The sequence below is a fragment of the Apiospora marii genome, assembly GCF_038362585.1.
Source record: "Apiospora marii strain CBS 49790 chromosome Unknown utg000003l_segment0_segment0, whole genome shotgun sequence".
Classification (NCBI taxonomy): domain Eukaryota; kingdom Fungi; phylum Ascomycota; class Sordariomycetes; order Amphisphaeriales; family Apiosporaceae; genus Apiospora; species Apiospora marii.
In genome coordinates this window covers 3,738,637-3,755,824 of record NW_027117374.1, presented here as the reverse complement: position 1 = coordinate 3,755,824, position 17,188 = coordinate 3,738,637, and the positions used below count along the sequence as shown (strand labels likewise).

The 17,188-nt window shown below is 53.4% G+C and overlaps 4 protein-coding genes across 4 annotated transcripts; 2 read left to right on the top strand and 2 right to left on the bottom strand.

Annotated features, from left to right (window-relative positions):
* Positions 1–338: 338 nt before the first annotated feature.
* PG985_004730 (uncharacterized protein) lies at positions 339–2,848 on the bottom strand (the record flags this gene model as incomplete). The annotated part of the gene is made up of 2 exons (XM_066824499.1): positions 339–2,657; positions 2,795–2,848. 2 exons carry the CDS (start codon positions 2,846–2,848, stop codon positions 339–341), a joined length of 2,373 nt encoding a protein of 790 aa, XP_066687659.1.
* Positions 2,849–5,544: 2,696 nt separating this feature from the next.
* On the top strand, positions 5,545–6,340 carry PG985_004729 (Golgi apparatus membrane protein tvp15; the record flags this gene model as incomplete). Its single annotated transcript, XM_066824498.1, has 4 exons — positions 5,545–5,564; positions 5,780–5,851; positions 6,041–6,242; positions 6,308–6,340. 4 exons carry the CDS (start codon positions 5,545–5,547, stop codon positions 6,338–6,340), a joined length of 327 nt encoding a protein of 108 aa, XP_066687658.1.
* A 775-nt stretch (positions 6,341–7,115) lies between these two features.
* PG985_004728 (uncharacterized protein) lies at positions 7,116–8,899 on the bottom strand (the record flags this gene model as incomplete). The annotated part of the gene is given in 4 exon segments (XM_066824497.1): positions 7,116–7,930; positions 7,980–8,091; positions 8,104–8,503; positions 8,565–8,899. 4 exon segments carry the CDS (start codon positions 8,897–8,899, stop codon positions 7,116–7,118), a joined length of 1,662 nt encoding a protein of 553 aa, XP_066687657.1.
* Positions 8,900–13,908: 5,009 nt separating this feature from the next.
* PG985_004727 (LAlv9 family protein- variant) lies at positions 13,909–16,721 on the top strand (the record flags this gene model as incomplete). Its single annotated transcript, XM_066824496.1, has 6 exons — positions 13,909–14,156; positions 14,222–14,585; positions 14,640–14,645; positions 14,699–14,718; positions 14,858–14,912; positions 14,967–16,721. 6 exons carry the CDS (start codon positions 13,909–13,911, stop codon positions 16,719–16,721), a joined length of 2,448 nt encoding a protein of 815 aa, XP_066687656.1.
* Between the last annotated feature and the right edge of the window lie 467 nt (positions 16,722–17,188).

Below are 17,188 nucleotides of genomic sequence, written 5' to 3'. Positions count from 1 at the left end.
TCAGTGCTCTCGTAAGGCGTGGGTTTAAAAACGAAGGAACCACCACCTTGCTTCCACATTCTATCGCATCCTTTACATTCATTATCCTGTGGTATTCAGTATTTGGGCGCGACGTAAATCACCTTGGTTACCCCTCGAAGCAACTGATCGAACATGATCAAAAGTAAGCGTGAAGAAGAGAAGAAAGGTTTAACAAAGGAAAAATGAATTAGTTAGTAAAAAGCCAGTAGCGCCCCTAGATGGAACATGGCGCCGCCAGAGACCTGCAAATCGGCTAGGAAGAAATAAGCAGAAACAATAGGCTGATAATTCTGAGACATCGACGGTTGATCTTGCGGCTATTGATATTGCTGTTGTTGTTGCTGTGATGCTGCTGGTGCGTAGTACGAATGCACGCTAGTGCTGCTCCTCCTCCGTGTGCGAGCCGTTCGCATGCTGGCCATGCGGTCCAAGCTCACGCTCCGGTTGCGCTCGCGGCCGGATATGGAGCGTGGACGGGAGCTGCGACGGCTGCGGCGGCCGTCGTCGTGGCCGCTGCCGCTGCTGCTGCTGTGCAGGCTGTTCTGTATGGAGTGGAAAGTCTCGGTCCTCATGTCGTCCAGGTCCCCGCGGCTCGAAAGGCGTCTCACTTCGACGAGGGCGGGCGAAGGGCGGCGAAGGAGAGGCGGGTTCTGGTTACTGAAAGCACCGACGCCGGAGTTGGGCCGGCTGTAGTTGTTGTAGTTGCCAGCGCCGGGCAGAGAGTAGCGGCGGCTGTCCCTCCAAGTCTCGGGGACATCGTGTGCATTGCCAGGGGTGCGTAGGGAGTTGCAGCGGGGTGTCGCGCTGCCTCCAACGGCCAAGAAGCTGCTCGTGGGCCGTCCGCCGAACCCTGAGTTGGTCCTGCTGGTAGGCTGGCTTCTAGATTGGCTGCCAGCCCGACTACCTGCACGACTACCAGTGTGACTTGGTGCGCGGCTTCTGGGATGACGGTCTTGGTAGCTTCCTGAATAGCTACCAGTGCGGCCGCTTGACCTGCTCCCGGATCGTGGGCGGGTTTGACTGGCGACGTAGCTGCTGGAGTGACTTGGGCTGTGGCTATGGGAAGCGCTTCCAGGAGGTACGGATCGTATGTGGGCGGTGGTCGCAGTGCCAATGATTCCCACAGAATTTCGCTTGGCGAATGTAGGCGAGGCGAGAGAGCTGTTCACGCTTTCGTTGAGACTCAGTCGCTTGATCCTGCGGCGGCTTGAGCCCGCAACGCTATGCTGTTGACGCCCGTAGACAGAACTGTATTCCGCGCCCGAGTCACTTTGTTCAGGGTCAGCATGAGCTTGGTAGCCCCATTGCGATAGCCTGGTTTTGCTTCTACCGGTTGACCCGATCTTGTCCAGCATATCCTCGAGCGTACCATGAAGGTCACCGCCTACCGAGCCAACCTCGGTATCGCCGCCGTAAACGCTACTGTGGTAGGCGCTTCCGCCAGTACTGTTGCCTCGGGTATGGTCATGATTGGCAAATGTCGGCGTCATCATGGCCATGTGCAAGTCATCGTACTCTCTATCCATAGTTGACGGCAACCTTGGTAGAGACTTGGCAGGTCCAAAAAATGCAGGTGGCGGATCGGCGCTGTCATCGTCAATGCCTTGCAGTGTGACTTCGCTACGGGGTCTTGTAGCACCCGCAACCGGCTTTGGCTTTTTGAGCGAAAGGGCTGACTTGGAGAAGTTGAAAGATGAGATGTAGGGTGTGTCCTCGTCGTCTCCGGATTGCCGCCGCTTTTCGTTTGTGTAAGAGCCTGGGCCCTTTGCGCCGTTGGGGATATGGAACCGCCGATGGAAAGCGAAGGCCATGTACGTGTAAGTGACGATAAGATCCAGAACATAGTTGAACACGTAGTAGGGTGCCCGACCAGTGTACCATGCAGGGTCATTCTGAGGACTTGGGATATAAGCGGTGCTCACGCGGAACCATGCACCCAAAGAGAGTAGAGTGGATGTGAAGAGTACCAAGACTATTTTGGCAGTCCAGCTACCTTCTCCAAACTTCTCGAGCCGATAGCGCCGCGGCGCGAGGGAAGCGATGATAAGTACCGGGATCGGTATGAAAGCCAGAACCGCCAGGAAAGTCGCGGCAAAGAGCTGCGCGACACGGTCGCTGCTTATCACGCTGGCGTCCAACGTATAGAATGACTGGACTGTCACGGCGATGACCATCAGGATGGAAGCCACCACGGCACCGACGAGGAAGCGGAACACGAGTCGCGCCGGTGTCGACCACCCGAATTTGGGGTGTAGCCCTCGAACAATGCGTTGCGAGAAGTACAGGTTAACGATAAATGCGATGACAGTGCCCGCCATCGTGAGGATATTGGCTGCCATGGCGACCTGGACATCCCGAGGCATTGAAGCCCAGACAATCCGCATGAGTAATGCTATGGCTCGTATAAGACTGAACGCGAACATCATAGCCGAGAAGACGAACAAGTGTCCGCGCTTCTTGCTCTTCTGGAATATGACCTGGTGAGCAGCTGCTGCCACCAAAAACAACACCATGAGGATCGCACTGATGGGATCATCTATTGATGGACTTGGCACGCCGCCCATCATAGCAACCGTGGGCGGATATGGCGGTCCAGGTGGTGATAACTGGGCATTTTGGCCAGAGTTTGTCGTGTTCTGTGTGTACATACATCAGCACGCCACTTCGGGAATACACTGGTGGTTATTTTCAAATCAAGCGGTCTCAAAACATCTGATTCTTGGAGCGTTGTGCCTCATAACATGCCGAGGAGGAAGTGTGAGCTCAAACATACCAGCTGAGGTGCGCCAGAGGCACCAGGCGAGCCTATTGCCGTCCAGTTCGACATGATCAAGATGACTCGGAGCCCGGTATAGACAGCGTGGTTGCTTTTCACATGGAAGATGGCACCTCGCCCTCTAGAAATGCCTTCAGCGGTTGAAGCGTATTCTATGAGGGTTAACGCAACTTTGGGCGTGAACAGACCGTGGGGATGGACGTGTTGAGCAGCGGGCAAGGAAGAGGAACCGAAGAAGGAAACCGAGAAGTAATTTCCAGGGGAGCCAGTTGAGATGATAAAGGTACCGGAGGTTGCAACACCGGAGGATCGCACGGTGGTCGTGGACCGAGACTCGCATGCCCACGCTGCCTTCGCATCTTGGTTTGAGTGAACTGTGTTTCTATGCTTGACACCATGGCGCGCAGAAGCAAGCCACGGTCAGTTTGGATCACACAGAACGCAACTCCTTGCTGACAGACTGCCCCCCAAGCATCCGGGGGCCTGGGCGACAACAACTGCCCGTCATCGATGTGACCAACGGGGAGATTTCAGTGGCCGGTCACCGATCAATGTTAGCAGATAGTGCGGCAACATGTTCCAAATCTTGTCGGGCTTGACCCAACCCATACCGAGCCCCAATCAGCTGTCTTGCTTTGGCCGTTAGCCAGAGTGCCCGTTTAGAGTTAATATGCATACCGAGTAGCCTGCTGGTAACCTGGGTAGCGCACCACACACACGGATCAGGAGGATCAGAGCCTAGTGCGCGCATCGTGTCTTACCAGCCACCCCTTTCGGACTAGAGAAGCAGCTGCGCATTGGGAAACAAGGCAAACAAGATGCCGTTTCTTGCGTACTTTGGAGCCCGTGCCTGTGTCTGACGGGATTCAGCCCGACGTCTCCAAGCTGTGGCAGCGCAGGAAGGGCCGGTTTGAAGCGAGTGGCAGGCAACAAGGCGCGGCGCTTTCACGGCAAAGTCTGGTTTGTTAGCTGAGTGAGCTCTAGCAGGGCACGGAATTGGAAGTACGAAAACTTACGTACAATTGGGTGGCTGGCCCCTAAGTCTCTGGTTCTTTGCTTCTGTTGAGAAGCCGTAGGTTTTTAAGGTTGAGGAGCCGTTAAACATAGACTCGGTGAAGTCATACATCATACTTACTTGCTACAGGTCCTGACAATGTACGGGTAGGGCGTTTCCTGCTGCCAACTGACTTTGTCACCAGAGGCTTTTTTTCTGACTGCATGTCAAAGACTAATACGAAGCCTTCCGTATCTCAATGAACAGGGGCTTCTCTTCTGTGTGGTTCATGTACGGAACCCGCGATTCTGTCAATGCCGACAGGCGATGCAATCCAAATCGGCATGACGGCATGTGCGTTTCCTCTGACTGGCTGCCCTGGCTTTCTTTCCAGGTAGGATCTCATGAATAACTCTTGATCCCGAGACCGCGGTGGACTTCGATCAATAATGCCGGGAAGCATGTTTCACACCTGCGCTTAGGAATATCTCCCATTGCCAGTATGCCTGTCTGGTATCCAACTTGGTAAACACTGTTTCGATAGCCCACGGCATCCCGGGGGAGGTTGTTCTTGGGTGCATGAGACATTTCCGCTCCATCGCCTAGACGCCCGGGGTTTCTGGTGACAATGCTGCACATCAAAATGCAGTCTTGTTTGCTTGCATATGCAACAACCACGTTTCTCCAGTCAAAAGTATGCAGATGTTTGGTTGTCTTCGAAGCCGCCCCTAACGTGTGGGGTATTGCCCTATATTGCAGGTGTCTCCTTGGGCGCATGCTTACCCGATCTTGTCGTCAAACGGATGTAACTGAGAGTGTGCTGAGAACATAGAGGAGCTCGCATACTCTCGTGGACTTGGCTCTAGCAGCACGGTAAACTTCGCTGCAAAATCCATTGCTCATCGATATACGTATCAATCATGAAGGGAGAGGCCTCAGGCTACAAGAATCGAGAGAACCTCGGCCTACGTGTACTCCGTAATAGCAATTCATATTGCGTAGTAGGATCAATCGCCAGCCGCGACCGGAAAGCAGACGCAGCCAAGTACAAAAGTAATCAGTAGGATTGATATGGCTTTTCTATAATGTAGATGTTCATGTTCGTCATTTTACTGCGCGGTGGTGGGCAAGGGCAAATATTCCTTCATGATACCTGTGCTAGATGCAAGAAGTCGGCAGCCGGCAGTCAGCTCCAGAGGGAACCTGTGGGGAAGGCTCCTGGCTCCCCCGTAGCGTATCGTAGCGTAGCAGCTCAGCCGCCGCCCAAACAGCTTTGGTCCAGTCCAGCTGGGTACTGGCTGGGCCCAGCAGTCAGATCTCGGACAGGGGGCAGCTTCCAGCCCCCTTCATCCTATCAGCTTCCAAGGGAAGAGAGAGCTCCATTGAATTCGAGCGATTGACCCAATCCTGTCGCATCCTCACTGTTCCGCCCCCCTGTCCTGTCCCATACTCCCTATTTGTCTGATACCCATACCTAATACCCAACCTGCTTGCTACCTGTGCTCTCTATTAGCTTGACGGAGCGCGCAAGAACACATCATCCCGAGCACCCAAGCAAAAAATACTACTGCCTGGACTGTCCACGCAAGTCGTCGTCGTCGCCGCGCATTATCACTGCAGAATACTACAAATCGCGAATTGAGATAGATTTGTTCTATCTTCACCCTCTCTCACTCTCTCCCTCCCTCTCTCCCATCCTTTTAGTTCCCGCCACAAGCACCGTACAGCGTCACGTATACACACAACCACCAAAATGGATTTCTCCGACACCTTGTAAGCAATGCTCCTTGCCGCGAAACCCAATCCATCCTTCGAGATCGCCGTACGAGGCGGCCGTCTGGAAGAAAGGGAAGAAAGAGGAAGCTGTCGCCCGTGTGCCGCCATGACGCGCACGGTGCTTGACACCCGCAATCCTTGCCGCGGAGCCTCAGTCGCGTTGTAGGAGTCGTCAAGAAGATATCACAGCTAACCAATTACTTTGCGCGTAGCCGAATCGTTAACCTGGTGGTTGCGGCCGTCATGGTCGTGGGCGGTATTGTCCAGTTCTTCAACTTCGGAGTGTACGTATATTCTCTACCCTATCACTCCCTGTTGTCCCCTCGCCTTCCTCCTGCTGCGTCCCTGCGACGGGGTGATGCAGAAGAAGACGTATTGCTTGAATCAGCAAGCTATGAATACACCTATATGCCAGTCTGGAGGGGCTCTCCAAAACGCGACAACCCGTAACTGACAGCTTCGCGACACCACAGCCAAACCCTCATCATCGGCATCTACGAGATCATCTTCGGCGGCGCCGTGGCCCTCCTCGAGTTTCAGATTCCGCCCCAGGTGTCGCGCTACGCCTCGTTCATGTTCTCCTTCATCGGCCGTGGTGTCTTCTACATCTTCATGGGCTCAATCCTGCTGAGCAGCGACTGGTTCCGCGGCCTGGCCGGCACTATCGTCGCCTTTGTCGGTGTCGCCTACTGCGCCCTCGAGTTCATCCCCTCCATCGAGCCCCCGCCAACATGCGCGAGGCCGACGCGGGCTGGGGTGCCGAGCAGGTCTAGAGCCTCTCCTTCGGGAGTGCTGCTGCTACGTTGCTGGTCGGCCATCACACGGCGATTAGCAAGACCGCAAATTTGCGAGCAAGAGGCAGTATTAAAAAGGACTCTCAAGAAGCTGAGACCACGCGCACCGGGGAAGGCGGGTCTTTGCAGGGGTCTGTTCGGGGATTAGATTCTGTAGGAGCTCGGGACAAGGAGCGCCGGATGACTGGTCATACATGTCATCATTGTGTGTGCATATCTCTATGCACGAGGCAATGGCGAGATATCACATGTAGAGAACCAAGTGCAACGCTAGGCTGTACATACGCGCAGCCATGTATGCAACTTTGTACAAATGCCCAGTATACGTACGCTTATGAAGTTCCCAACTATGATAATCAGTGATGTGTAAGAATTCGTGCTTGACGAGACGACACAAGGGATGCAGGATTGTATGAAACAGCCCCTTTTAAGTTAAAGAGGAGCTCCTCTGGCAGAAATCCTGAAGGCCGCTTCCTCGACATACAACGAAACAGCACAGCTCAACGATAGTATGTAGTGGGCTGTCCCAATCCCAACAACTCTCTGGTGGTTTAATTGTACCTCGAGCATAGCGAAGCTTGTCAAGTTGGATTCTTTGCATAACTCATAGCCTGTCGTAATGTTATCCGGATTGCCCTGGTTCCCCTTTAATGTCCCATATACTGACGCCCTAGCTAATTGGCCCGAATCAAACGTATCTACCTTTTTTCTTACACTCAATTCCTTGACCGACGCATCACCCACCGTTTAAGCATTACTCTTCCAGAGCAGCCAGCTCCCTCTCCTTCGCAGCCAAGAGCTCGCGCATTTTCTCTGCTTCTAACTGCAAAGCTGCTCGCTTCTCCGCCTTCAGCCTCTCAGACTCCATCACATGGGCATGATTCGTGGCTGTGGACGCGACTGAGTAAGCCCCTGGGCTGGGTGCCGACACCAAGGTCCCAGTTGGGGACCGTAATAGCCGCAGCGAATCCGCAGCGTCCTCCACGGCACTGAGGCTTGGGCTTTGCGATGCTCTTGATGGATTGAGGATGGAATTGATAGATGAGAGGCGCTTGGAACCCTCGTAGCCTCCGTCGCTAAAAGTAAGGTCCGACTCGGCCGCCGAGAACGATCTTTTTCGTGAAGGCGAGAGAAACGATGCTGGGGATAGAGAGGACTGCCTGTCTTTCATCACCGAGATAGAAGTCAGTGGTGCCAGTCGATTATCGTCAATGAGTGAATCCCGCAAATTGAGAGACTGCGGAGTGTGCGTTGTATGTGTTGTATGATATGCAGTCAAATCCGAGGCAGGTAACTGAGACGATATCTGGCTGGGGCGAACGGGCTCAGGCAGCAGTGTCAAGGGGTGTTCCGTTCGGCGGCGAAGCCCGAGGTTGACAGATCCATCTGCGTTCATAGTCCCGCGCTCGGAATCCGGGCGAGACTTCTGGAACTCCTGCTCCGGAGAGTACGTTGCACTCTCGTCGTCCTGGTCTTCTCTGGTCACTGGTATGACTCGTTTCCGTCGCTTGATGATGGCCTTCTTCATTGTAACCGGCCGGTGAACACCATGAAGTTTATGGTATAGTCCTGTCTCGTCTTAGTAATCATCTTCGCATATGCATATCAAGTCACGTACCGCAGGCATTACAGATGGTATGACCAGCCTCATCTCGGCGCCATAAAGGGGTGACTGTCGTCCCGCAGTTCTGGCAAGCTATCACAACAGCCGTGTTCTGATTCTGCGATTGCTGCGCAGCTACATCGATTGGAGTTGGTCCGTCATCGGAAGCTTGGCTGTTCGAAGCGTCTGGTCCTTGGCAGCTGGTCATATGCGCACTCTTGGCGACCCGGTTGTTGTATGCTGGACAGCCACTGCATCCCTCGGCGCCGCCAGTACCATTGCAGCGCCCGCCACCAGGACAAGATCCTGTAGGCATATGGTCGGCCGCTACGTATGTAGCGCCGGAAGCTTGCGACGAGGCTTTAGATGCAGCGGGCTCCGAGTCTTGCCCTGACGCAGCCGTGAACAAGGTAGGCGGGCGCTTCAGGTTAGTAGGCCGAGATGAGTTCCGCGCCTTGAGATATAGACCACAGGCATTGCAGATGATGGCACCTTGCGGTGACCGCCTCCAGAGCGGTGTCCGTGTGGTCTGACAGTTGCTGTAGCTCACGTAAGCTGATGGCCCAGAGGTTCCCGGGTATTATATAGCATTTTTCTTACCTGCAGATCTGGCCGCCTTGAACTGGTACAGCAAGAGAGCTTGCCTTCCCTTTCACCGGTGTTCCATCCTGAACGGCTTCGTATGGCAATGGCGACAGGCTTGGTGAGGTGGCTTGTGCGCTTTCCAGTATAGACGGGCTACGCCTGGCTTCAGAGGCAGCGACGCTATCTGCTGCTGGGCTTCGCGATCCGGTCGAGGATGCATAGCGGTAGTCGCTGGTTTCCGTAGACTGCGCATTCTCCCTTGACGCTGTGAGACGAGAAGGGAGGGCAGTACGACCTGAGCCAGAACCCTCCATTGAATTATTGGTGTTTGATTGGCGGGCAACTTCCATCGTGCTGCAGCGTTGTTTCAACGAGGACCAGCACCCACCATATAAGAGGAAGCGATTTTTGTCTGCTGCAATTGTCGCCTCCTGTGTTGGCTTGACATCTGACAGTCACCTGTTCCGGATAACTTATAAAAGGGTATGTTCAGATGCTGTGGCGATGGTGGAAATCAGCAGACCCGTGTGCCAGGCAACTTTTCGAGGTGCTACAATTTCGCAGGTGTCGGTCGCGTGATGTGATACGATCGAGAGGATATATAGAACACAAGTATCGTCGGCGACCCGGATATCTACAGAACCTGTGTGTGTACGGAGTAGGCGTAGGCTTTGGGGCGCGCGACGGAGGCACAGCGCAGACTTCTGACCTGTGGCCAGCGATGGGGGCGGTACCCTTCCTCCCTAATGTAGGTATACAGGGAGAGATCGAGGTTGCGTGGAGGGGTTCGGCGTGGGAGGGATGCGAAACGGCACGACCACTGCGACTGCGACTTTGCTTCTCCCTGTGGGCAACGTTCGGAATGCGGTGTGGGAGATCTGTGTGTCTTCTAGAAGATGGTTGTTGCTTATGCTCTCTCAAGACCATGCAATAAGGCAGGCAGGCATGCACCAAGCGGGAAGGCAGGCGTGAAGTCAGTCAGTCAATCCGCACTCCGCCACCTCGACTCGGTTTCTCCAGATCAGACGGGGACGGGACAGCTGAAGGCACTTGGGAAAGAAGCTTTGGGGCCAGCACTACTCAGTCAGAAGCATAAATCACAGCGCTGGAATCAATCCCGAGTTGAGCCACTGTCTGCTTCGATCGAAACCAGACCGGTCCGAACCACCAGAGCGTTCTATGGAAGGTACCTGGAAAATCAGTCGACTGATTGCTTCCAGTCTTTGGTTCTGGTTCTGGTCCTGGTCCTGGTCCTGGTCCTGGTTCTTGAGTACTTCTGCACTGTCGTCTGTCCGCGTGGGCTAAGCCCGGAGTCGGCGCTCGGTGGTAAGATGATTTGAATTCGAGCTGCTTTGATTGGTTCAAAGGGGGACTGCAGGGGGAACTGCAGCCCCTGTCATGGAGTTAGCATGGGTCTAGGCGAGTCCCCAGCATCGGGTCCATCTCCCATCAAAGTGTACGTACGGAGTACAGCAGAGATCAAACGGGACATCCATCGTCCTCTGTTGGCGTTAAGGTTTCTTCATTACCTGGTATGTGTGGATGTATGCCCTCACAACTATCTCATCCATCGATTGATATCGATGAGAGGCCGTGGAATAGGGGCATGAGACTTCTTGACTTCTGTAGCATATTACTACAAACATCCATTTCTTCGATCACTCAGTACTTGTAGACTGTAGACTGAAGCCGACCATCCGGAACTCGAGAATCCTGCGCGGCACATGAAGTACCTACCTTATCTATGCCTGTATACCCTTTTCAGGGGCACCTTGGAAAATATATATGTGCATTTCGACTTTGACAGGACACCCTCCTAGGTGCCAAGCCTTTTTATCTGGCCATCTTTTGAGGGTCACCTGCAAGATCCTCCGGTTCGGTTATCAAGAATGGGTCGCACTAGGAGAAGTGTGTGTGCCCGACCTCGAGGCTGGTATCAGATTGTTCGATAACTCGCATTACATAAGGGACATTTACACGGTTCCGAGTTGCTCAATCCCGCCCAGTTCATCTCATCGCAGCGGCGAGGTGTATGAGATGCCGTTTGCAGACGCTTGACGCTACCGAGTCGCTGCTTATTGAACCGAGGTTTATATGACAGCAGACAATCTGATTAAAATGACAATTGCAAAATCCGTAATTGGCTCTGGCTTGCTGGGCCCGCTCTAAAGACCGAGTCCAATCGGCTCAAAGAGAAACGGCTTCCGCTAGCGGGAGTCTAGGCCTACCTGAGAGTACCTATACTCCCACTTCTCCCTTCTTGCCTGTCACCTGTGTCAAGCCCATGTTAGTGGCTTAATGGAGTCGATCTATATAACTACATTTTGACCTGCTTGGTATCCTTTTACTAAACTCAATGCCAACGGCCAAAATCACAGGCGAGGCTGTTGTCTGGGGTACTTCCTAGGGAGCCGTTGCACACTTAAAGGGAGATTCACGGAGGTTGCGGACATCAACTCTTGATCAGGCACAAGTCGTCTAGAGCATAATCGAGATAATAACGAGTACAGACGCTCGCGGCATTGACTATAGAAGAGCATTCATATCATTTACCCACCAGCCCTCTGTATGAACGTCATTAGATTGTCACTCTTGTAGCATTTCTTGCTCATTTTATAATTCCTTACTCCGGCACATACCCCAGACCATTGATAGATTGTGAATACTTATAAACCTGGTATAGACTTGAGTTGACATCTAAAACATCGCAAAGGTAGGCTTCGCTAAGAATCCCCTTGTATCTTTCTACCATGTTGGTAAGCATCAGGACTCGGCACTTGGGGGGCATGGCCCGTCTCGACAGAGTGCCAAGGCCTAAATAAACTTGTACGGGCGTTGTATCTGGATAGAACGACAAGGTTCCAAGTTCAATGAAGCAAACATCTTGGCTGGAGGAAATCTCATTAGCAGGCCGCGGGTTCCGATGACGAGCCTGCTCAAAGAGCGCACGATCGTCCCATATAGGTGACGCATGGCGTCTTATGAGCAGACATGCCATACCAAAGAAGCCTTTGACGATGCTCAGCAAGGCTGAAGATCCGAATACCCCCTTTTCCAGTGCTTGGCAGATAACTCCATGGATAGGTATGATCCTCATTTCGGAATAACGGCCCATCAACCCATTAGCAGAATCAGATAAGAGTTGGTATTCTGCTTGCAGCAGCCGCCGCAATGCTCAGACGCCAGCATTGTCGATCACCAGCAGCATACCAACCATCGACCGCGCGAGCGAAGTCGTCACCAATAATACCCCCCGTTGACCAGCGCACGAGTGTGTTGGCGTGCTTGACAATTTGGCCAACAAGACCAGAATCATTGTTCTGAGTTGCCGGCCTTTGGAGCAATGAGCCTGCTTAGTGCTGGATCTAGCACCAGCAACTATGCCTTTCACTGTTGTTCGGGCCATCGCGCTGCCCAGGATACGGGGAATCACAGCGTAGAAGATGCACCGCGCCACATCTCGCCATTGCTGAAAACTGACCGTGACTGCTACCTACCTAGGCAACGGGCAGAAGAGGTGGAGTGACCGGGCAGTAAGTAGTAATGCCAGAGGAGGTGAGCAAGGTACAGACAATAAAGTAGAATAACTAAGGCTAGCAGTCCCGGGTATGAACTCATGGCTTGATGATGAGACCGATATTACCGAGCCTAAAGCTCGTCGGGAAGAACGTGGCAGCGAGTGAGGACACGGTGGGAAACGATTGATTAACGTAAGTATGTAGCTACGTTGGCATGTACATAATAATGTTGCTATCAAAGTTGTAATAGGACTTGTATTGCGATTTGCTCCCCTCTGTCAACTACTTGCAGAGCTACATTTTGACCTCTTCGCAGGAAATGTGGTCTGTCGGCAGCTTGTAGGCGACCCGCCGTTCGGCCAAGAGCTCGGGCGACGACGAGCCTACGGATTGTCGAATCCACTGCCCACTGCCCACTGCCCACTGCCCACTGCCGGCGGTCCGCCAATATCTTGCTATTTAGCTCTGCGGAAGGAAGTTCTGGGGACAATGGATGACGACGGTATTGCAAGATATCGTTTATGCAATGCAGGACAGCTGGCAGATCGCCACGTCTTGCAGATTTGGAGGGGGTGGTTCCCATGCTAAGAATGCTCGGCAAACATTGTTGTTGAGTGTGTGTATTGCATCTGTTCATTTGATAGGATGAAATGCCCTCAGCACTGTCATCCTTATGTTCCCGCAGCGCCCGAGGACTGCTAGGGAGTTGGGAGCTTCGCGCGCGAGAAAGCGAGAACCGTGTCAGAGAATCATGAGAGTGTTGAACCTGTTGGACTGATTACCGTGGGGCAAAGCTCGTTCCATACCAATATTGTCACAAACTCGGCAATGATAGGACGACAGGAAATCTGATTGATAAAACCGACTGGTTGCTGGGTGCGGCGGGCGCTCGTAAGTTGGCCCCCAGGCGGTTTACACGCTTGTGATTTGAGGCCTGCATCTGCTGGGTGGGACTGCTACACATTCCATCCCACTCCTCTGTTAGAGCTCTAGAGGGGCTTCTGGGCGCGCAGAAGCTGAGTGCTGAGGGGGCTCTGGGACTTTGGAATAACTCATCCCGTCGATTCTGGTTCTAGAAAATGTCCCACTGTCATATGTACATACGTGCATACCACTACGTGCATTAACCTTATGTGCGTGTGCTTCCCCCCCCCCCCATGACAATATCAGGGTGGTCCTATACAATATCAATAAATAGCAAATTCCGCTCGAGCTCACATTACAACACACAGCACAGCAAGCTGTTCCAAGCTGACCATTATAAAGCAATCTCGATTCAGCTGGTATCATGTCATAGGAGGAAACACGATTTTTTTTTGGTCTTGCATTGGTGAGCACTGAGCCATTGACGTTGTTACTTGTGCCTGGAGCTATGCGATTTGCTCTAATGACCCGGCCCCGCTGACCGTGTCGTGGTGGGAATGTTAGGACAACAATTCGGGATTGGATTATCTCGAGTCGGTCCCTTCCTGACCGCTTGTATTCTTAGTAGTTCTGGCCACCACTCACTGGACGCAAACCGAGCACACCTCGAATCGCTTTCTTGCTCGCTTCATCTTTTCTCAGCCCAGCTTGTCGACCGCTACGCAAACCGCCGTTTCCTGTGTGGTTCATTGAGCAGCTGAAGCACGGGGATGCGCCTCTAGGACCACGCTCTGCCGTGACGTCAATCGCCCTTTATATACGATCTGGCCCGCTTAGATAGACCGCTCGATCGCCTGGTCACCCGCAACACTGGAGGCGCAACAGGCTGCGGTCGCAGCTTCAGCACCGCGGTCTAATCCACTGCCTGATCGCGCGAGAGTCCATCCACACCGGCATACCCCCCAATAATCGCAACCATGGCGGACGCAAATCAACTACAACTGCAGCCTGCGGCTTCGATCAAGACTTCGGCTGGGAGCGTACCACCGAGCCCGGGTATAAACAAGCCGCCTGGCTTCATTCCTCTGGTCACCGTGGTAGACTTCCACCATGCGAGGGGACCCGAGGTCGAGAAGTGGTTTGGGGTACCAGAGGGTTCCGATCCGGCTGCAGATTGGGATTGGACGCTGTTGCCATTCATGGCGCTGAGCGATGGCGCGCATGCGTAAGTAAAAAGAAGCAGCCATCCAGTTGACTCATGTGCCATGTTAATTCGTGGATGTCTTGTAGCACGACCGAGGATTTCTCCTATTTCACCTTGCTCAAACCGGCCACCGAAGGCTTGCCTCCGACATCCCTCTTTGGAATATCCTGCACGCGCCAGATGGATGCATCGCAGCTCCTCAACCGACCTCCGGAGGTAACTCGCTCGACTGTACAGAAGGCCGTGGTGGTGATAGCGGACAGCCCCCAGTTCTTCGGTATGCTCAGGGAAAGACTGTCGGTAGTTACGAGCGCGTGGTTCGCGCAGCGCGAATTCACCGACTGCGAAATCTTAAAACGCTTCCAGGACAGTTTGAAAGAGGAAAAAGAGCGAGGGTCACTCAGCGAAGAGGACCGAGATCAGTACCTGGGTATGAGCCTTCGCGAACTAGTACGCGAATTCCGATGGCAAACACTTGTGCTTTTAAAATGCTGTCTCTTGCAGCCCAAGGTAAGTAACCAAGTTTTTGCCGGCGTTGAAATGTGTACTAATATTTTCCACAGATGCTGTTCTTCGGTTCAAGGTGTGAACGCCTATGTATGATGCAGTTCTCTCTTATATCTTTGATCCCGGGTCTATTGAGGAGCCTGCAGGACTGTGCAGGCCCCGATCTAGGACGGATACGAGAAAAGCTTAAGCAAGCCGACGAGTTTGCGGACTAGTGACCGCAACTCGCTTCTTTCGTACATGGGGTTGCCGCTCCAGATCTTCGGGAAGGTAGAGTCTCCAATCCTTGTCTAACACCTGGCCAGCATTGTTGACTAGAGACAGGGGAGCTTGTTCGGCCCGTACACACCGCTTCAGCAACTCGATATTCTCGCCGACTTTGGTACGAAGTCATACATTGTGGGCAGCACAAACTCTCTTCTTTTGCAGCAAAAGGACCGCTATAGCGATATTCTCATCAACCTAGACGATGACACAATCAACATTACATCGACATCACTTCGCACGGCATTGGTTCTCACTGCGAGTGACCGAAGATGGATCGATGTCATCACCCAGGAAGTGAACGACACCTGGGACGAGAGGAACCCTCAACGGCCTAATCATATGGGCTACCGCGGCAGCGAAGAGTATATCCGACTCCAATTCGAGGAATATCTGCTATCGTTGATTGCCTCGGTCAAATACCGCAACTACCTGGCAAAGCACGGCAATGACCCCAAGGTGGTTCTGCCCCATGTGGAAGGCGACCCGTCGATTGATTTCGGCACCGAATGGGTAGAGTATTGGGCCAAGACCGAGAACTATCGGATGTGGGATGCACACACGGACTCCTTACTTTTCGATATTGTTGAGCCCAAGCATCCCTGCGCTGGCGGTTTAACTATGGAAGATGTTCAACGGCGCCTCCAGCAACAAGTACAAGATCTTCACCTGGACGAGAAATTTGCCGCCGGACGCGAAGTGCTGGGCCGTAATGCGGCCGCCGCCCGTGATAAGGCCAGTACCATGTTCAATAGGTTTTATGCCGACATGGATTCAGCGCGCGAAGCACAGCGCAAACGCGCAGAAGATACAAAGTCTATCTCTGGCGAGTCAGTAAAGTCAGCAAAGAGCCCTGAGACCCCAGCAAGTACAAACACTACTGGTGCCAAGGTGGGTGCTTATGTAGGCAGCTGGGCGACCTGGGCATCGGAGAAGCGCAAAGCAGGCTGGGGCCGCACAAGCAGCGGCGCCAGTAACTCAGGTGGGGGAGGATGGGGGTTCGGGGCCCGGAAGTTGAAGACGGACTCTAACGGATATTCGTCGCCGCTCAACAGTCCTGGGCCGACGACGCCGAGCTTCGCTCCCTGGGCTAGCATCCGGGGCTCGACCGACAACAACAACAGCGACAGGGGCGAGTACCAACGACCAGGCACGCAGCACAGCTTCAGCGAGAGTCTGCTTGACGCAGCAGGCTCGGAAAGCAGTGCGTCCAGCCCCGTTAGCCCACGGAAGCCGGAACGGCCACCACCCGGCAAAGACGGCGCTGCTCAGGGGCCGGCGCAAGCAGAAGGCATAGACGCAATCGTTGCCAAAAACACAGTTAATGTGGACTCTAAAGTTGTCCCAGCAGCAGTAAAAGAACAGGAAAAAGACAACGTCGATACCAAGGCTGCCACACCAGCAGCAGAAGAGCAGAAGAAGGACGTCGTGGTTTCCAATGTTGCCACGCCAGCATTAGATGAGCAGAAGGAGACCGTGGAGGTTAAGGCTGCTGAGCCGGTAGCGGAGCCGAAGAAGGGGGACGCGGAGATCAAGCCCGCCGCACCAGTAGCAGATCCGAAGGAGGACGATGTGAAGGTTACTGCTGCCCCGCCGGTAGAAGAGCAGGAGGCTGTGGAGGTCAAGGACACCACACCAGCAGCAGAGGAACAAAAGAAGGACGACGTAGCTTCCAAGACTACTTTACCAGCGGAGGAACAAGAGAAGGATGAGGCGGATCCTAAGTCTGTCCCGGCAGTGGAAGAGCAGCCGCTCGCAGAAGAGCAGAAGAAGGATGTCGTGGACTCCAAGGCTGTCGCAACCGCGGAAGTGTAGAAGAAAGATGTCAGGGCTATATACTAGCGTATCTAATACCAACATGCGCTCAATGAACAAAAGTTTGAACACGGTTTCTACCTGGTTACCTACCTACCAATCGACACGAAATTGTTCAGCTCTTCCGTTAATCCAGCTCGCGAAAAGAAGGGGGGAACTGCCATGATTAGGATCAGGGGATACGCTTTGCATGATTTTGGCTTCAGCACGAACTAGAAGCCCGGTCACCTACGCGCTCTTTAGCATCCGAAAAGTAGGAGACGGCCATGCCAGAGCCCTTGCGTTTGATATGTTGCTTGATACCATTGAACTCTCTTTCTCTTCGCCTCCCACATGAAGGCATGCATGCCACTTATGCGTCGATTTTGAGGTATTGCCTACCTACCTAGCTACATAGACAAGCATTGGTCGTTCACTGCAGCTGCTCACTTATTTCAACTGTTGCCCCGTACCTAGCACCTAGTCGA